Source organism: Chinchilla lanigera, unplaced genomic scaffold (assembly GCF_000276665.1).
Source record: "Chinchilla lanigera isolate Chin_1 unplaced genomic scaffold, ChiLan1.0 scaffold00019, whole genome shotgun sequence".
Lineage (NCBI taxonomy): Eukaryota > Metazoa > Chordata > Mammalia > Rodentia > Chinchillidae > Chinchilla > Chinchilla lanigera.
The window spans coordinates 423,406-445,568 of record NW_004955420.1 but is presented as its reverse complement, the minus strand read 5'-3'; the positions used below and the strand labels follow the sequence as shown (position 1 = coordinate 445,568).

Genomic DNA, 22,163 nt, shown 5'->3' with positions numbered 1-22,163 from the left:
GCATCTTTATTCTTCAAAATAGTTGAGACTGTTGACTTTGCCATCTTGTACTCCAACCCAGATCATTCACACAAATACCATGCTCATATTTTCTACAATTTATTTCTTCAATTCAATGGCTATTTTCTTCAAAGCATTCGTATCATTCTTGCTCTGCACATTCTCGTTACCTTCATTATTGCTCTGCACTTTCTTCTTACCACCATGCTTGCTCTGCACTTTCTTTGGAGCCATGCTGGACTGAATAATACTGTACACCACTGTATGTGCTAAAAAAAAAAAAACGAAAAGGCTTCACAGCAAGCATGAGCAGGTCCATCTGAGACCATAATCTCAACTAGAGGAAGCTGCCACCAAGTGTCAGAGCAGGGAAAATGGCCGTGTTCATGTTTGTGTGTGTTTGTGCAGGGAAGAGAGCCATGGTTATGGTCATCATTCAGAGTTTGCAAACGAAAGCAAAATTCTGTTGAATAATTCTGTTCATGAACTAAATTGTTTGTGAACAGAGGCATTCATGAACAAAAATATTACTTTATTTACTCTAAGACTTAAAACTATAATGTTTTAATGTAGAGGGCAGGCGTTTTCTCCAAGGAGCCAGGAGAAGACTCCCTATGACCCAATCTGTACACAGCAGCCATGTAATCCTTTCAAATGCAAGACAGATTGAATCACTCTTAATTTAACATTTATTTAGTGATCCTTAAGTTAGACTCTGTTCTAAGGGTTTCACAAAATTAATGTAGCTCATGTCTTTCCTCTGTTTTAACTCTTCAAATGTCTCTCCTGTCATGCAGAGTAAAATCCAAAGTTCTACCGGGGTCTATAAAGTCTGAACTGTGCCTGACTACCTCTCTCACTTAGTTCTTCTTCCACTAGACAGATAAACAAATGTTTATACTCTACCATCTGTGAATATAAGCTTGGTGAAGGTAACAGCAGGAATATTTTTAAAAATTGTACTCCTAGTGGCCAATGCAGTGCCCAGCACAGAACAAATACACAATAAGTATTTGTTGAAAGAAGAAAGGAGACATGAGAAAATGGTACAGTGGTAAGCAACAACAATTCATTCTCTCCAAGATTCAGAATCCAGGATGTGAGGGCAATCTGGTTGCAACATCTGTCTCCCCATTGATCGCCACGGTTGATTTGACTGATCTGGCTGGCTAAGCAGGTGTCCTCTTCCTCCCTCAACGGTCCATGTGCGTCCCTCCCAAAGCTGTGCACTATGTCGAAGAGGACCACCTCTGATAGAGGAGGACCGTTCCTCGGTCAAAGGTATATGAGTAGCTGCACTCCCCTGCTAGAACCTCCAAACAAGCTCAGAATCCAGATACTGGAAAGTAATTTGGCAAAGAAAAAAGAAAGGGGGAAAGTCGGTCCCCAGGAGCCAGGAAGGATGTGAAAAGAAAATTAAAACCTACAGAGAAACTGAAAAGACAGAAGACAACATGGAAAAGGGAAGGTACAATGTGCACTTCCCCCCAACTCAGAGATCCCAAGAAAGTAAGATTCAATCTACAGAGACAAAGTAAAAGTGGAAGACTACAGAAGGCTTCAGAGAGAAATGCAGCAGTGGAACATAAAGTGGGTGCTGTGAGATGCAAAAGCAGAGTAGCCGGAGTGCCCACCATACCCTTTGGAGAGAGTGCTTGGTTGGATGCCATTCCAGGGAGAAGTTGACTGTTCGAACCCAGGACTAGAGAGCCACAGGATGGCTTCAACTCAGGACTCCCAAAGTTACATTCCTGCAATGACTGGGTGAGGGACAGCCACAGGAGACAGTTATGGCCATGGAACAGAGATCAGACTGGCTAGAGGCCTCATACAGCATTCAAGCTAAAGTCACAAGCCCCATCCCCACAGCCAAAGGCCAGGCTCAGCCTGAATTGCTCTGGATTTGAAAGTACTAGAACTGGTGACCTCTTCCTAGTGCTGCTGCCTGCTGGTGCCTGCATCCAGCATGGATCTGTGGGTCAGGCTGCCTTCTTTATCTCCCTGCATGAGCAACGACATGTCTTCACTTGGACATTGGCCCAAAACAATAGATCTGAGAAGAAAAACCTTGTGTTCAAATCGGAGAATTTTATTTTCTTTTCGTTTTTGTTTGTTTTTTGTTAGAGTGTGAACTGCTTTTAGTTTGTTTCTTTATTTTTCCTCTTCTTTTCTCTTTACTCACTTATTGGGGATTTGGAAATCTTCCTTTGTTCTTTTTCCTTGCTTCTTACCTTTTTTTTTTCTTACTTTTTTTTTTTGCTTTGTTTTTTTTCCCCTCCTTTCCCTCTTAATTTTTCTCCCTTTAGTTTTTTCTCTTATTTTTATACTATATATAATTTCTTTTCTCTTTTTTTTTTTTTTTTTCCGGTACCAGGAACCAAACTCATGACCTTGCACTTGCCAGGCAAGTGCTGTGCCGCTGAACTAAATCCCCAGCCCCTATAATTTCTTTTTGCTCCCTCTTTTTACCTTCTATTTCTTGTCTGTTTTTTCTCTTACCTATTCCTAATTCTATAAACATGCCTGGGGCCGGGGATGTAGCTCAGCAGCACAGCGCCTGCCTGGCAAGCGCGAGGTCATGAGTTCGATCCCTGGTACTAAAAAAAAAAAGAACTCATTCTATAAACATCCCTGTACTCCACAATAGCATTGCATGTACCACTTCTTTCTCCTCCTCATGTCATAGTTTAAGGTTTTTAATTTCTCCTCTTGCATTCTCCCACTCCCAAGCCCTATATCTTTAATAGTATGGCCAGAAAATTTTATTAATCTTATGATAGTAACTCTGTAAAATTACTGTTGAATTCTTTTCTACTATTAGTGGAACCATAGCTGTTGCATTTAGCATTAGCTGTAAGTCAATAGTTGAGTTGTCTTAATGTTTACACCATAATTGTGGATTTCTCTAGGATTAAGGCTGATACATAATTGGTTCTTTTGTGTATTTTAATATCCAATTTGTTTTAGACAATACTATTGTAGCTGATTTACTTGATATTAACAGAATCACATAACTGTCGCTATTTCTTTATGACCTAACAATACTAAAATACATTCTCAGAGAACTTAGTTGTTGAGCTGACTACACTGCATTCTTCCCTCCCAAATTAACCAAGGTGGTCAGATCTCGGGGTTGTGGCAAAGGATTACTCCTAGCAATGCCCTAAGTATATCACTGAGAAGCAACTAAAAAGACCTCTACACTAGCAACAATATCTTTACACTGTAAGCAACCATAAACCTCAGTACAAAATGATAGAAACCTGAGAAGACAAGGCAACAAAATGCCTCCAAAACTCCCAACTCATTTGAAACCAATCTGGTGAACAGCATGGGGAAGAACAGCATAAGCCATAACAAAATTACTTGAAAGGATAACAGAGGAGATTAGAAAACAAATCACAGAGATAGTCAACATAGACATAGCTATTCCACAAGATTATAAGAACGTGTACTCTAATAAAATGGAAAATTCAGAAGAATTGGATAGATTCCTAGATACACATTAACTACTAAAACTGAATCAAGATGGTATAAAAACCCTGAATAATTCAATATCAGTCAATAAAACTGAAGTAAAAAACAAAAAAACTACCAGCCTAGGTAGAAAAGCCTAGGCCCTGATGAATTCACTGTCAAATACTATAAGAACCTTAGAGAAGATCTGATGCCAATACTCCTCAGACTCTTTAATGAAATCTAAAGGGAGGCAGTGCTCCGATAATCACTCCTGGAAACAAGCATTACTTGATTCCAAAACCAGAAAAAGACTCAATCAAAAAAGAGAACTACAGGCCAGTCTCTTTAATGAACATAGATGCAAAAAATACTCAATAAGACGCGGGCAAGCAGAATCCACCAAATCATCAAAAAGATCATACACTATGACCAAGTAGAATTCATTTCAAGGATGCTGGGTTGGTTCAACAAATCAATAAGTGCAATACACTACTTAAACAGAAACAAGGACAAAGATGACATAAACCTCTCCATGGGTATGGAAAAAGCAAGTGACAAAATCCAACATCCATTCATGTTTTAAAAACCTGAAGAAAATAGGTATAGGACGTCTTTATCTCAATCTTAAAAAACTTATCAATGACAAATCAATGGCCAACATCATACTAAATGGAGAGAAACTGAAAGAAAGCTTTCTTTCTAAAATCAAAAACAAGTCAAAGATTCCACTATCATCACTCCTGTTCAATACAGTCCTCAACACATTAGGCAAAGCAATTAGACAAGAGACAGAAATAAAAGAGATATGGATAGGACAGCAAGAAGTTAAATTATGATTATTTGCAGATGACAGGATGCTCTACATACCAGACACCAAAAATTCTACCAAAAAATACCTAGAATTAGTAACCAAATTCAATAGTATTGCAGGATACCAAGTCAACACTCAAAAATCAATAGTGTTCCTGTACAATAACAAATCAGTGAGAGAGAAAATGAGGAAACACCTTTCACAAGAGCATGAAGAAAAATTAAATACTTCTAACCAAGGAAGTGAAAGACCTCTACAATGAAAACTATGGTACTCTGGAAAAGGAGGTTAAAGAGAACATCAGAAAATGTAGATAGGTGGGATAATTGTACTGCTGATGTCTACTGGTTTATTGAAAGGAACAGTTAAAGCTTAAATTTTTCTTTTTCTGACCCATTTTGCATGATTATATCTGGTAATCTGAACAATTAATTTGAAGACAACAATATGCAATATAACAACCACTGTTGAATCCCTACTACCTTAATTAGTAAAGCTCTGTATCGTCTCTAATTTTTTTATTTTTTATTCTCTTTAATAGTTTGATCTATCTTGCATTGGTACATCTGGTAATCTGAGCAACTTGGGTGAAGACAACAATATGTAATATAATAATGATTGTTAACTTCCTTTCACCTTGTTTTGAAATTCTGTGTCATTTTATTGTTTTTGTGTTTTGTTTTTGTCTTGGTTGTTGTTATTTTGTTTTCTTTTCTCTTTAAAAGAAAAAAGAAAAAGAAAATGTAAAGATATCCCGATTTTGGACTGACAGAACCAATATAGTCAAGATGGCCATACTTCTGAAACTGTTACACAGATTTAATGCAGTCCCAATAAAAATATGAATAGCATTCCTCACAGAACTGAAGAAAGTCTTTAAAAGCTATGGAAGTATGCAGACAGCCAAGCAGGCAATCAAATGTATTTTTTTTGTGAGGGTTATCATTCTAAGAATCACATATTTTTTTGCTCCTGCCTCTTAGAATTCTCTTGCACTGGCTTCTGAACAGTATGCTTCCCTGGCCCTCAGCCTACTATTGTGAACACTTACACCACCTTTTGTTTTCAATCACAAGACATGCTTTTGTTTTGTTTTGTTTTGTTTTGTGGTATTAAGGATTCAATCCAGGGCCTCATGCTAGGTAAGCACTCAACTACTAAACTATATTCCCAATCCTATCTGTATTTCCTTTTGAGATAGGGTCTCACTAGCTTGCCCAATCTGGCTTTGAACTCTTGATCCTGCTGTATCAGCCTCATGAGTAGCTGAGATTACAGGTATGCACCACCATGCCTGGCAGATGACAGTCTTTATTTTTCATAACTTCTCTCACATTCATTTATTCATTCTCACTCTCAAATTTAGTTCACATTCAATGTTTTCACTATTATCTCTACATAGTGAACTACTAAATCTATAATTTTAACTCTGGGTAGTATTCAAAATTCTTGATAATCTGGTTCTAACTTCTATTTCAACTTTGATCCTACAATCCCAACATAAATTACTAAAGGCAGCTGGTTTTGCTTACAAAGCCACACATTAAAATCTTGATTACACAAGTATAATCCTGACAGTCCTGCAGTATACAGAGGAAACCAGAAACACTACTTTGTAATGGGCACTACAACATCAATTTCTACTCAACTTTTCAATTACGCAAGCCCTATGGTCTGTAACGCTAAACCTGTTCAACATGTACCTGATATTCTATCTTTCGTTACACATACTAGTAACATCCTTAACTAAATTATAAGTAACTAGAAAACAAAAACTCCCGGACTTTTACATATATTCACATAACTAACACAACGGAGGTTCATATATCCCTTGGCTGAATTCAAAAAATACTTTCTATGAGATACCTACCTTTCAGCAGATGTACCTCCTTTTCTTTTAACCGATACAGGCTTGACGAGAAAATATTACTGCTGTACTTATGTTCCTTCCCTGTAAACACTTACAGAGTACTTACTACATTCCAGGTGTTCAGACAAGTCTTATCTCACTTAACCTTTACAATAGCTGTCAAACTAGGCACACTGAATCTCATTTTACATACCTAAAAGGCAAAGCACAAAAGAATACTTGCCAAAGTCTCACAGTATGAATGAACAGAAATTCAGATCCACTGTGCTCTGGCCTTCCCCTACTCTTTTGCCACCTCTAGAATCCCTATCAGCAATGGAGAGTTTATTATCTCCATGGTCAGAGTGCTGCCAACAGACAAGCTTCACCTAGGAGCCCCCTTCAGAGGTTTGCCTCCACACCTACAGTAACACCACCCCTTCCTGGAGCAACACACCATGACTGATTAGATACAGAAGTATAAGGGCCAGAGATGCAACTCAGGAAAGCTGTCAATTGTCATCTCATCCCCATAACTTCCTGGAAGATCAACTGAGATTTCTGTTGAGACTTCAGGACAGCTCGGTTTTTTTGTTTGCTATTGTTCATTTTTGTTTTTATTTTGTTTTGTTTTTGCTGCCTAAGCCTGTCCTATGGCTTGAATGTATGTCCTGAAAAATTCACATTGAAACTTAATTCTCACTATGATGGTATTAAGAAGGCAGGCCTTTGGGGAAGTGATTAAGTCAAGAGAGGTTGGCCCTCATGAATGTATTAGTGCTTTAAAAAGAGTTGCAGGGGACTAACACAGGCCTTTCTTCTGGAGGATACAGCAATAAGGTACCATCCTAGAAAAAGAAATCAGGCCCCTCATCAGACACCAAATCTGCTGGCACCCTGATCTTGGACTTCCAACCTCTGAAGCATAAGAAATAAATTTCTGTTCTTTGTGCTGCTGTGAAAATACAGGAACTCTTCTATACTGATGACAGAAATGTAAAATGGTTTATCAACTAGGGAAAACAGTATGTAAGCTCCTCAAATAATTAAAAACATAATTTACATGGAAGTCATTAAAAGCAGGATCTCAAACAGATTTGCACTCCCTTGTCTGGAGCAGCAATATTAACAGCAGTCAAGAGGAGGGAAACACCCCAACTGTCTATTCGCAAATGAATAAATAAAACATGGTATATATACAATGGAGTATTATTCGACCTCAAAAAGGCAGGCAATTCTGAAACATGATGCTACAACATGGATGAACCTTGAGGACATTATGCTAATTAAAATAAGCCAATCATACACACACACTAATATTGTATGATCCCACTGATACCGTGGGTCTAGAGTAGTCAAATTCATTGAAACAGAAAGCAGAATGATTGCCTTAGGCTAGAAAAAAGGTGAAACTCAGTAGTTCTTTTAATGGACATAGTTTCAGTTGTATAAACGGATAAAAGCTCTAGAGACTTGTACATCAAATGATTATGGTTAACACCTCTAAACTACACACTCAAAAGGTGAGTAACACAGTAAATTTTATGCTATGTTTTTTCAAATCCAAAAGTTCATTATTTAAACTCTAAAGGTGACAAGGGTAACTAAACATAGTCAAGAGAGAATGCTTTGCTAATTCCTCATTTTTGAACAGATATAATAACAGAATTTCAAAAGTGGTTAACTCAGCGGTAGAATTGGACGCTGGGAAGAAAATACTGGTGAAAGATGTACTTTGTACTTAGTCTTCTGAATGGTAGAGGTTATGAATTTCTCTACCATGTAAAGGTATTGTATGAAATTTATTTTCTAATTAAATGTAAACAAAACAAAATGGCTTTAAATTTTATTTTAAAAACAGAAAACAATTCCTCTGATGAGGTTCAAAGAGAACCTGCTTTCCCTAACGCAATTTTTCTTGTAAAGCACCCCCAGGTTGTTAATACAAGGGAAAATATACTGGAATTAAATTAGAAGAGAAAGAAAAGCTTGAACAGAATTTCTCTGGCAAAGAACAAGTATGAAGTTACCTTTTTGGAATGCAAGGGGAAAAATAGTATTGTGTATCATCAAAATATGACTTCCTTATTAAATTCCACATGGAACTAAAACAACACATATGGGGCGGGGGATTTAGCTCAGCGGCACAGCACCTGCCTGGCAAGTGTGATGTCATGAGTTCAATTCCCAGTACTGGAAAAAAGCCAAAAAATAAAAATAAAAAATAAAACAACACATATGTAAGTACATATATTACTTACACATCTGTAAATAAGGATTTTTGGAAACCTTTACTTTTCAAAAGCTGAAGAAAAACTTGTCAACATACATATATTTTTAAAACATCTGTGTAATCTTTAAAAAGTGTAAGTACATAAACTTTAGGAAACTCAATGAAGGAACTGTGCTTTATCTACCATTCCTTAAGTTCCAGGAACCAAAGCATTTAAGGGAGTTTTATATAAACACTTCTCTGAGAAAACACCATGTTCCTAACACTCCATGATCACTGCAGCCTTACAGTAACAAAGCTAAAAGTGAGCTACAAAATAAAGATTACATTCTAAACGCACCACAGATGATTTTCTTCTAGTTTACCTTCAGAATAAACACAAATTATTTTACTTTTGGTTTTCAATAGATTATAATCTGCTTTACTACAAAGATGTCGAAACTGGCAAATTTACATATAGCTTAACCTAAAATTTTAAAAGCATTTTTAAGTTTGCTACTTTAAGGATGCAATGTTCCTATATTCTACAATACAAGGTTTTCCTTAAGATTAAATTTTTTTTTTTTTTTTTTTTGGTAATGGGGATCGAACTCAGGACCTTACACTTGGCATGCAGGCGCTTGTGCCGCTGAGCTATATCCCTGGCCCAAGACTAATTGCTTTTAAAAACAACCTCCACCTCTACAATGAAGATAACCACTTTGCCTAAGTGAAAGTCAGTGGCTGGGAGACAAAGCCTCCAGTGCTGAAGGAAAATCATCAGTGAGAACAGGCACAGCCACTGCAGCAGACCTTCCACAGGGCAGCGCAAGCTGAGCACTTGGTGTGGAGATCTCACTTCTGCCTGCAGGGCCAAGTGAGCTGGGCCTATGAGCAGGGCCCTGGTCAGAGGTGCAGGGGTGAGAAGTAGGAGGACATTCCCAGGCCTCAGAGACGGAGGTGGCCCACTCACACTGACACAGAAGGCACAACCCACCTTCCAAGCATCAGGGCCTGTCAGTGGAGGTGTGGGCCCTGGACATACCCAGGAAAGCAGATTCGCTGCCCACAAAACCTGGCACCAAGAGCTCAATGAGAGTGTGTGGCCTGACTGCCCATACCCACCACAATGCCAGACTTCTGCAAAGCTTCCAGCTGAATGATTTCCAATCTGTGGTGTAAGGGTGGGGAGATGTGGAGTCAGTGGCCAAACAATGACCAAGAGAAAGACACACTGAAGCTCAGACCAAACTGCAAAGTCCTAAGTGGCTTGTGCCACAGGGGCAACAGGAGAGCCCCTGCAAAAAAAGTGGTTCTGAGTTAAAAGTTAAATTTCAGAAGGGACCAGTTAGAAATATTAGCATTTTGGGGCCAGTTTATTAGTCAAGGAGAGGCGGTGAGTCTCTGTAGTAAGAGCATCAACTGGCTGGGCATGGTGGCACATGCCTAAAATCTTAGCACTTGGGAGGCTGAGACAGGAGGATCTCCAAGAATTTGAGGCCAGCCTGGGATACACAGTGAATTCAAGGCCAGCCTGAACTATTATAATGAGTCCCTGTCTCAAATTTTAAAAGGGAGAGAGCATCAACCCATGTGTCCTAATACCCCACTCCAGAGAAAACAGACTGTCCTCAGTGGTTAAGTCTGTACCTGAGGACACCCTGGATGTTCCCTGGGGCACTGCTGAAATAGCCCAAGGAAGAAATCACTTCGTTTCAGCCTGAAAGGCTGAAAGGCCCAAGTCATCATCTCCTTTCTGGAATGTGACACAGAGCATAGGCCCTAGCTCCTGTCCTGTGGGACCCAAGGCGTTGGTCTTTAAAAAGACAGGTGACAAAAAAATGGACAGAGTAGCAAGAGGCGCTGATGTTTGTAGTGAACATAGCTCTGGTGATCTGATGATATGTAAAACCTGGAGAAGGCATGGAAGGACAGCCCAGCGCCACATGGACATCTGGGCACAGGAGTTAAAATGATGGGAAACGGGAAACTACAAACTATCACAAAAAGTGAAGTGACAGAGTGTCAATGTCCCTTCTCTGGTGTTCCCAACATGAGGACCATAGCCTTGCCCTGGCCAAACCGGGGGCTGGACAGAAAGGATGTCAGTGGGGAAGGACACGGGCCCACATTTCTTTGGGAGCAGGACTGTGGACTCCCTCTCCACTCAGCCCTGGAATGAGATGTTGAGGGTGGTGTTTGATGCTCCCAAGCCCCTCACGATCCTTCCCTAAGTCCGGTGGGAGTCCCATCTATTCCTACCCTCACCCAGTGGCTGAGCTGGCTCCTACTGGTATTTTGGAGCTTCAGTGTCTTGTGCAGGCAAATGGTATAAAGGACCTCACTGACCAGTTCCATTCAACGTCCTCTGTGCAGCTCTGTGTGGATAATGTTCATCAGCCAGCAGGAAGTATCAGGCCCTGCAGGCCCACTGTTTGCCAGGTAACCTTTTACTTTCCAGACCACACATATACCTGTGTCACAGGACTCTATACTGTCTGAAGATGACTCTGGGGGCAATGGATTAACACTAGGCACTAGACAGCACTCTCCTAGGTGTGAATGTGACAGGACACCAAGCTCACAACATCCCAGCACCTGCTCCTGGCCAGGAGAACCATCCCTTATGGCCCTATTCCCCCACACTCAAGAAGGGCCAGACTTTGCAAGGGGACTCACAGTGGTGGCTGGGCCAGGGTAGACATGTACTGGGCTTCTTATTGTCTCTGGGGCCTGGTGGGTGGGATGGAAACGACTCCCTTGGGCTCGTTGGTGTCTCTGGGTGCCTCCAGACCAGTCCTGGGACTATCCCCTGGGCTCCTTGGTCTTTCGTCACCTGCTAGCAGGACTTGGGAAGACCTCCCCTGTGCTCCTTGCTATCTCTGGGTGCCTAGTGGGCAGGACTCTGGTCTCCATTCTGGGTTTTTGGTGGCTGCACCTGGTGAGACTTGCCCTCGGTTCTTTGGAGTCTTTGCGCCTTTGGTAGTTGGGCCTAAAGAGAATTCCCATGGGTTATTTGGTTTTTCTGAGTGACTGGGCCGGAGAACTTCCCTGGACTCCTTGTTGGCTCTCGGTATCAGCAGCTAGGCCTAGGGAGACCTTCCCTGAGCTCTTTGGGGTCTCTGTTTAGCACTTTCTGCCTCTGGGGGTTAAGCCTGCAGAGACCTGCCCTGGTCTCTGTAATGGTTGGGTGGCTCCTGCAATACCGCCTGAAGGATACAGATGGAGTCAACCATCTCCTCAGTTGCTCAAAGATGCCTTCCCTGCATGGGGTCCTGAGGCGAAAGCTTCGCCAAGTAGGGAAGCAGCTCAGCATGTCTCCTAATGACTGTCTCCGGCCAAGTGAGCTCAGAGATGGCTATCACTAGATTACGATGCCTATTACCAAGGGTTTTAAGTTCTCTTTGGACATGTTCCCAAGTGTATAGGTTGATTGACTGGGTCAACTTCAGTAAGAGAAGCTCAACAAAATTGGCTTAGCAATTCCACAACCTAAGGTGTGGCAGGCTCATCCTAGGGTGGCTTGTCACCTGGATGGTACAAAGGGGAAATGAAGGACAGATCTGCTTCTGTTTCTTCAGTGGAGCTCCAGTCGTCACTTTCATCTTGGATGTCATTTCCTAGCTTCTAGTGCAGACCCTTCAGCCTTCCATCACAAACCCATCGGCCTCCTGATACATACTGCACAGGACACAACAGTGAGCTCCACACCTTTGACTGAAGCCTTTCGTCTCCAGTGTGCAGACACTCTCTGCATTCTTCCACATCTGACTCTGTGGGTGGCCACTGTAGGCCAATCTTGTAAATTCTTACATATTTGTACATCTTGTGTTATATCTGTTTCTCTAGTAAACACTGACTGATACACCAAGGAAGCGAGGTCTTATCTTCAGGTCCATAACCCGAGTCCCCCTCTGATAAGACCCTATGCCCCATCTTTGTCTTCTTACTAAATAAATCAGTCACTATTTACTTATTTTTATTATGTTTATCTAAGTACCTATATATCTTTTTATCTATCATCCATCTACTAGTTTTTTACATTTGAAGTACTGAGGCTTGAACCTTCTATATTCTCACTGAACTACATCCTCAGACTTTTTTTTCAGACATCCACTAAAGGCCTCACTAAACTGGCAAGGTTGGACTCCACTTTGTGATCCTGTCTCAGCCACCCAGGATGCTGAGATTATAGTCATACACCATCATGCCTGATTTCAGAGTGCTATTTAGAAACAGCAAAAGAAAAACTAGGAAAGATTTCTCTGATAGTAGGCATTGGTAACATTGTAACTTTTAAAGCAACATATGTGCACTGACACTTTGCCTGTGGCAGGCACAGTGCTTTTCCATACAAAGGAGCCATTTCTCTGAAGATACAGTGCTGGGCATTTACAAGTAGACAGCTATAAAATTTTAGGATGCTTTTATATCCTAGATTGTATCATAATTTTCATTAAAATACGGAGTATTAAGATATTCCAGAAATGTCCATAATAACGTTCCTTAAGAGACAGAAATGTTCATTTTAAACTGTAACCTCTGGGATGGTGGTGGATCCACAGGAGGTTATAGCTTTTAGATACATGATTAATTATTCATTCTTAGCAAATGAACTTAGTACTAAAGTGTAGTATTCAGTACTGTGATATAAAATGAGGTGTGACAGCATGCGGTGACTGCAGGGCAACAGTCTAGAGACTCTAGAAGCCACTGCCCAATGGTGATGATGAACACACACATGTATGAACACACACGTATCAATTTAAAGCTTTCCTTGGCTGGCATGGTTGTGCACACCTATAATCCCAGTACTCAGAAAGCTAAGACAGGAGGATTGCCATGAGTTCCAGGCCAGCCTGGGCTACATAATGAACTCAAGGCCAGCCTGAACTACACAGTGAGACCCTGTATCAAACTAAACTAAACTACACTAAAAACTAAAATAAAATAAAATAAAATAAAGCTTTCCTTGTGGTCACTTGTAATCACTTTCTGTCCTCCCATCCCAAGCAGCCCATGTACTCTGTGTCCCAGGTGGATAGTTACCTAGATGTGAGGCAAGTGTAACCATTCAGCTTGTCGGGTTCTGTGTGTGTGTTTCTTTTTTGGTTTGCGGAGGGCGGTTGGTAGAGCTTATTTAATCAGTATAACCATGATGGTTTTCATGTGCTGCTTGTCAGTGGTGGAGCCATTACATGCCATTGCATGGGTTGGCCACAAAATGTTCATTTGCCCATCTGCTGATGGCAATTTGTGTTGTTTCTAGTTTTGACTCTAAAAAATAAAGCTGTTGTGATCATTCTCGTAAAAAATAAAAATAAAAACCAATGCTCCCCAAAACCCACATTCAGTTCTTCTGCATAAGAATAGCTTATGTTAAGTTCTTGTTCAACATAAGCTCTCCTCCCAAACTAAATACAGTATATTGAGAAAAATTTTATTTGTAATCACCAGTATAATGATTGGTTTAGGCAGAATTACCTATGAGTGGTAAAATTGCTGGATAAAAGGTTTTGGCTGGAATATTCACTCAATATCAAAGTAGCATCCTTCAAATTAAATACTAAAAAGTCATAGAAATTTCCATTTTTTAAGCTAGGCATGGTGGCATTTGCCTGTAATCCTAGCACTCGGGGGCTGAGGGAAGAGGATTGTTGCAAGTTCGAGACTAGCCTACGCTACAAAGTGAGCTCAAGGCCAGCCTGAACTGCATAGCAAGACCCTGTCTCAAAAAGACACAAAGAAAGAAATTTCCATTTTCTAATAATCAAGAAGATATAAAATGAACTAAAAAATAACAAGAATCAAACATAAATTTGACAATAAATTTTAAAAAGCAATATAATAAGCTCCATCATTACAGTAAAAAAAGAAAAGAGAAATTTCTTTGAGTTTAAGAGATAGCTTCCTATAGTCACTTACTAAGCCTCAATGGTACCATCTGAAAAATGATATCATTCCCTGTGCATTACTGTAAAGATTCAATGAAAATGTGAGCAAAAAGCCAGGTATGGTGATGCATACATACTATAATCCCATCACTCTGGAAGACAGGAGGATTGTTACTTTCAGCCTAGTCTGGACAATTTAGTGACTTAACAAGACCCTGTCTCAAAATAAAAAAGGGCTGGGAATATAGCTCTGTATGAGAGCCCTGGGTTCAATCCCCAGAACTGAGAATAAAAAGTTGAAAACACTTATCCCAGTTCTTGAAACATGTAGGCTCATTACATTATAAAAGTATGCTTTTTAACATATTTCAAAGAGATAAGGAGGTAGGGTATTTTTTAAGATACTTTATGAAAATTTTCTCACTATTAACTGTTTCATTCAGATAAAAGATCATTGTTATACTTTAACACTGTTTGGAAAATCCTTGCCTAACAGTTAAGAAAAATAAGATACACAAAAGAGACAAAAGTGTTACTTATAAATGACATTTACCTATAAATTCTAAGATAGTTAACTAAGAAATTATTAATAAAGTAGCCAGCTCAATTTAAACATACAAAAATTGGTAGTACAAAGCCAGGTATAGCAGTGAAAAATGTAATCCCAACTACTCAGGAGGATGAATCAGGAGGATCACTTGAGCTCAGCTAAGGCAGGGCACCACAATGATACCCTGGCTCAAAAAGACAAAAATGAAACAAAAAGAAGAGAAAAAAAATTAGTCATAATTTTATAAGAATAAAAGATCCCACTTGCAAAGGCAACAAAATTATAAAAAGAAAAAAAAGAACAGGAAACGTGAGACCTAAAGAATAGGAACTGTAAAACCTTATTGAAAACATGAAAGAAATGAACAAATGTACCACATATGTATAAGGCCAGACTCAATATAGAACTACCAGTTCTATAGTAATTCAAAATAGTCAAAATAATCTGTAAACTCAATGCAATTCCAAATCAAAATACCAGTAAGGTTTTGGGGTTTTGGGGGGATTTTTTTGGATTTTTTTGTTTTTGTTTTTGTTTGTTTTTTTACTTGAAACAAGGTCTAGTTACATAGTTCAAGCTGGCATTGAATGAACTCACTATGTAGCCCAGGCTGGCCTCAACTATGACAACCCTCCTGCCTCAGCTTCCCAAGTACTGGGATTACAGGGGTGTGGCATCATGCCTGGTTTGATTTTTTTTTTAAGCCTACAAAAACCCAAAATTCATTTAAGCAAGAAAATGCACAAAAAAAGCTAAGAGAATTTGCAAATAAAAAATTAATGAAATGATCCTTTCCATTATGTATCAAAATTAAATATAATAAACAAATGGTGGTATCTACAAAAACAAATCTCTCCCCTCAAAAATTAATGAAATAGAACTGAAAGTATCTATGAGCATTATGAGAAATATAGTATATAACAAAGTTATTTCAAATAAGTAGGGACAGGATGACCTCTTCAAAAATAGTATTAGATTTTTTTTAAAATAAGTTATAACAGAATACTACAAATTACTGAACTAAAAAAAAATCACAGATTTATTAAAAAATTAATTACTTATAAAACTGTATAATAGAAAATAATAGAATATTTTTAGGTGACTAATACATCTACCTAAAGGCAGTAAACCAAGAAGTCAGAGAGACAGAAAAAAGAAAGGACAGATTTGATTATATAGAAATGAAAAACTCCAGACAAGCAACAGATTGGGAAGTGCTGGCAAATTCAACAGACAAAATGTCAATGTCCCATCAACAAATTAATAAGAAAAATAACACAACAAAAAAATGGGCAAAAGACAGGAAGACAATCCAGAGGAAATATAAGTGACCAATAATGTATTTCATAAAGATTTATAGGGTCTAGGGATGTAGCTCAATGGTAGGGTTCCTGTCTACCACGTGTGAGGCCCTAGGGCTCAATCCCCAGCACTGCCCTGCTCAAAAGTCACTATTTCTTTCCAATCCAATTGTCAAAAACTTAAAAGACATATCACATAATGGGAGAATAGGGAAAAAGTTTCCCTCATACACCGCTGCTTAGAATGTAAATTAGTTAAGTTTTTGGAAGGACAACATAAAATTTTAAAATGAGAATATCTTTGACCATGTTTGTAAGAACGTGTATTAAATGTAAGGATGTTCCTACAATGTAATTTGAAATAGTGATTTAATAAGAACAAATTTAAAAGTTCATCAATCAGGAAAAAAAGATTAAATACAATATAACAATACTGTGAAACACTATGTACTAACTATAAAGAAAGAATTCTAGTTATTTATTCATCCTGGTATAAAAAGATGACCATGAAAAAAATAATCAAGCTGCAGAGGCATATGTAAAAATATGAATGCATTTATAGAAAAAATAAAAGAATATGCCTGTTTATCTACAGACAGCTCTACTTACCTAGACATATACTTAAATAAGTGCATCGATATATGATGCAGAATATCCAAAATAGTTAACAATGGCTGCCCATAGAAGTGGGAAAGTGAGGCTACAGAAGGAATGTTTCACTTTTCCTTTTAGTGTTGTTTGTTTTTGTTTTTGAGATAAGGTCTCAGTTTGTGGCACAGATGGGCCAGGAACTCAGAATCTTCCTGCTTCAGCCACTGGAGTGCTAGGATTACAGGGCTGCACCATCACACTCAATTCTTATTCCCAAATGTTTAAAATTTAATCTTAGAGACTTACCTTTGTGATCTGTATTTGGCCAGGGGTGGCATTTTTGTTACCATCATCACCCTCAGCCACATCCCTACGCTGATCAGCTGTCATGCATGATGCTTGCAACACAGAGTAAGCACATAACAAATATCAGTTAATTCTAGATACTGGATACCTCATGTAAAGCACTCAGAACCAAAAATAAACTGTTTTGGGTAACAAACTGCCTTCTCCTGTAAATCTGTATATTTTTCTATATTCGTCACCTCTCTCAAACAAGCACTTTTGAGTTATCAGATTCCTCTCCCTAGACAGACAATAAATCTTTAATTTGTATCATCTCATCCTCTAAAAATGTCCACTTAATCGATCCTCTTTTCCTTCTTCTAGGACTACATAAATCAAATGACATTCCAGGGTCTTCATTGTCTAGCCCCTGTGAACTTTCTTAGCCTCATTTTTCATCAGCATCCATTCTTTGTATTCTGAGAAGGAATGAAAATGAGACTAACAACCAAACTGACCTTAATTTCTCAACTTTATTGTGCAGTTGTTCAGTGCTTGCAATGACAGCATCATTCACCAGATACATTTCTATTTATCCATGGTTTTTTTTTGTTTTGCTTTGTGGAGGGGAAGAGATGTTTAAAATTTAACTCATGCTTGTACCACTGAGATATACTCCCAACCTTCTCTATCCTTCAAAAACCACAGGAATTTCATCCTCTAGGAAGGTTTCCCTTATCCCACATTCCTCTCCAATATGCACCCTTCAAGTACCTTATATATACTACACACATGCATGTGTGCGCGCCACACACACACAAAAAAAATATATTTAATGCTTTATGTTCTAACTCTTTACATGTCTTTTCTTGTACAAGAAGAAAAAGATAGTTTAAGATAGTTCTTCAAAGGCAGAGCCTTTTATCATCTGCCTTTATACATTGTGCCCAGGATAATACCATGTGCCTGGATTACAGTAGGCATCAGTTGACACTTACTAAACCCAATTTAAATAATTTCTGAATATTTGAAATCATAAGCCAGATTGAAATTTTAAATTCATGTTTAATTAGGTTCATTTCAACTCTTAAAAAAAAAAAAATACTCTATAACCCCAGCACTCTGGGAGGCTGAAGCAGGAAGCCTGAAAATTGGAGCCCAGCCTGGGCAACTTGGAACTTAGGGAGACCCCGAAAAAAACAAAACAACTCTCAAGTTGCCTTAAACAGGAGCATGGGAGTGTTATTAGAAAGCTAGCATGAAGGAAAGGCTTCTAGGGAGAATTCTTCTAAAAGAAGCGGCCTTCTATTTCCCTGGTTTCTGCTGTTTCAGACTTTTCATTTGCACATAATCAGTTCTGACTTCACCAACCTCTCTCTGACTCTTTATAGAGTAAGCACATAACAAATGTGCTTTAGTCCTCAGTCCCACCAGCAATTTATCTCCATACTATCTAATTCAAATTTCTGAAAGGGTTGTTTTCTGTTTGGCACTAGGCCAGCATGTCCAAATTTTGTCTCTCTGGCCAAGCTCTCAGCTGCTCTAGGGCTGAGTTTATGCCAGAAGCTTCAGGACCAGACAGCTATTATTCTCCCAACCCTCACTTCAAGCTACTATTTTGATTTCCTCAGAACCATTACTAAAGTAAGTATATTGTTAAAATAATTTTGCAATACTTATAAAAACAGGTCTTGACAAGTCATGTTCACAGTGAAAAAAATCCAACATACCTCTTTACCAAACCAATTACACATTACAAATTGCAAAAAGTTAACAACTTCTTTTATTTCTATATGTGCACAGAAAGAATCCTCTGGGTTGTTATCAAGGCTCAACAACAGTGGTTCAACACTATTACAAACTTTAAAATTTCCCATGCATACATAATGCAAAGAAAAGAGTAGCAGTTCGGGCATTCCCTGGTTAAATTCTATCCCATAATACCAAGTACCTTTATATAAGGATAAGCACATACAATAGCAATCTATCACTAACCAACAAAACCTGTTTCTCTTCCTCCAAACTAACACCACTAGGTAATGACTGAAGAAAGCCGCTCACCACAAAGCTTCCATGTTAGGGAAAGAAGAGTGCTGATTGCAAGACAGACACTGTTAGGCCGGTCTCCAGTAAAAGCAGATTCTCAGTGCTATTGCCTCCTACTTCAAATTCAACGTTTATTATCTCTAGAAACATACTTTGACTAAGATCACACGTAACAGAATGAGAACACTATAGATCTTTGAAAGGAGAGCAATTTATTCACTAAAAAAATCTTGCTATTCCAAGATTCAACAGTCACTGAAAAGAAATACTGTTAGAAGGGGATATAGGAAAAGCTATATGTGATAACAGTCATTCAGAAAATCTGAGGAAAAAGGAAACCTTTTAAATGAATACTGTCCTTACGCTTTTAGAATGAATTTGCTATTTTAAAAATAATTATGTTTCCCAATTAGCCAACCTGTTTATGAACTATTGTTGATGACTCATTTTTGTTTTATCTACATTAATGAGCAGCTGACTATGTAACATCACAAACAGCAGTTTAGATTATTAATAAGCATATAATCTTAACAAATCCAATTTCAGAGGACAGATATTGGTACAGTTTAGAGTTCTGATGTTGCCCAAACTAGCCCTGAAGTTGTAATCCTCCTGCTTCAGCCTCCCTCACAGATTACAGACATAGGCCACCACACTTGGCATAATTTCCTCAATTTTAAAAAGTCAAGGATGGTGGCACATGCCAACAACCGGAATGCTCCAGGGGACTAAGGCAGGGAGACTGCTGCAGGTTTAAGGCCAGCCTAAACTACACAGCTAGATCCTGTCTCAAGAAGCTGAAAAAAAACAAAAAAATAAAAAAACCACCAAGGACAATGTGTCACTTGTCTTGCAGAAATTTGGCCAAACACTAAAAAGTTATATGTCCTTATTCTCTTCAATATAATTACACTAGTAAGTCAAAAAGATTCTCTGTAGGACAGCTATTATATTCCTAAAGCATAACAGACTGATTTCCTTGCAAAGGATAAGCTGGACAGGGGATGTAACTCATTGGTACAGCACTTGCCTAGCATGTGTGAGGCCTTAGGTTTGACCTCAGCACCGCAAAAAGGGGATAGGGTGGGGGACAAAGGAAAAGCTTACAGTGATTTTTTTTTTTTTTACTTATTATGCTTATGTACAGCTGTCAAACTAAAAAAATGATGAAGCACTAATACCTTTACCTTTCAGAGTTACTGCAGAGTACTTAACTGTAAGTCAAGAAATTTAAATTATTGAAAGCTATAAAGGTAAACCAGAGAACTAATAGTTTAACAACCAAAAATCTATTCATGGATTATCAACTTTATAAAATGGAACACATTCTAAAGTGAAATATCCATCAAATTGTGGGCAAAGTTTCAAAAAAAAAGGAAAAAAAGTAAGTTTTTCTCTCATGTTGCAAAAGTCATGGATGACCAAGAGCCAAAATGGCCAAAACAGCTCTGGTGACAACTGCAAACAAACTTTAAAGAAAAAAAAAAGGCCCATGTCTTAATGTTATTTTAAATCAAAACCTCTCTCTCACTTCCGTTTCACGTAAAATCAGTTATAACACTGTCCAATATAAATTGCTATAAATTATTTCTAAACGCAGTCAAGCTTAACAAAGGCCAGAGGCTTCAAGGTGGTAAACTAGTAAGTCCTTACATCTAACCAGTATGACATGTAGGGCTTATATTTTCTTTGAAATCAAAACAAGAGAGGCAATTTGAAAGTCTGCTATCTTCACTGATCCTCTCAGGAATGTGAATGTACTGCAGTTTCAACTTTGTAGTCCTTAAGGATTTTTTCAAGCAATTTAGTTCTGCCTAGCCAAGCAATAAAACAGGCCGAAGCAGATGGGTTTTCAGTTCATCCTTAGTCTCAAACCTTTATGCTCATACTAACCTTACACCTTACTAATGCTCCGAAACGTAATTATCCCAAAGAAATTTCAAATCACCACTGAATTCAAAGGAAGAAGAGTACTTTACGTCACTGATGACAAAATGCGACTCAACACAATGATAACATGACCTGTTTCTGGTAACCACAGTAGTTATAACTTAGGTAGAATAAGAGTACAGATTCCATTTTTAAATTTTTTATTAGTGCACGTTTGCAATACATAATAATTACATTCATCGCGGGGAGCTGGTATGCGTACACCATGTTAATTCTTTTTTCATCTTCTTTGCTTTACCCTCCCCTTCCTCCCCCCTCTTTTCATCTCTTGTTCTCTTTCCCTTTCGCGAAAGACCTATCTCCCTGCTTACTATTATCTATCTTTTACTTACACTCTGGGTTTCTCATCTAAGAGAAACCACTAGATATTTAAGCTTGTACGTCTGATCTATTTCACTTTCAGGGAGAGCAGGCTTTAAAGCTGTGCCTCCTCTTCTCACCTTGCCACAATACAGTATCTCTCCCTATCGGATGGTCCGTGAAACAACACTGGCAAAAGAGTAGGCAAATTTTTAGTTTACACATTTGCTAAGGTCATACATAAGCACCGAATGCACATCCTTTAAGAAGTATCCACTTTAAAGTAAAATCCCTTCGTCAATATACTGACAAGCTGAGCATAGTCCAACACACTTCACGCACTCTTCACGGTAAAGGTAAAAGGAGATGATCTAGGCCCGTCGGCAATCAAAGGGGCCTGCTAACTGAAGCAGCCGTGCCTTCCAAGTCCACAGCAAACCGAGTTAACTGTGGCACATCTCAGAATCGTCCCCCAGACCCCAGGGACGCCCAGACGATGACGCAAAGCCCGCCCAAATCCTTAGCGGGCGAGTGCCCGCTCGCCACCGGGTGCACCCACTCTACCCCGAGGCTCCTTCTAGGACCGCGCTCTGCCCCCAAGCCCCCGACTCCCCAGCGCCCCGACCACACCTGGGGGCACCCCTCCAATCCTGCGCCGCAAGCTCCGCCACCACCACCCTCCCTCCCCGAGAAGCCCGCAGCCCCTCACCCTCCCCGCCTCAGGCCAAGCGCAGCCGGCCGCCCTCCGCTCCCACCCACGCCCGACGACCTACTCACCCGCGGTAATAGGCTTTCACGCGGACCTGGTGAGAATGGTCCCCGCCGCCGCCCGCCACCGTGTGGGACATGGTGCTGCTGTCCCTCTGGGTCGGCATCTCCTCACTCCCCCGCCTCGACGCGGGAGGCCGCGGGTGC

General features: G+C 39.3%; 1 protein-coding gene across 1 annotated transcript in view; it reads right to left on the bottom strand.

The window, feature by feature from the left end:
• Prkci (protein kinase C, iota) overlaps positions 1-22,163 on the bottom strand; it is a gene marked incomplete at its 5' end in the record, with an annotated part of 63,271 nt that extends 41,108 nt beyond the window's left edge. The window contains 1 exon segment of the mRNA XM_005382978.2: positions 22,026-22,163. Within this exon segment, the coding sequence (XP_005383035.1) occupies positions 22,026-22,123 (98 nt within the window).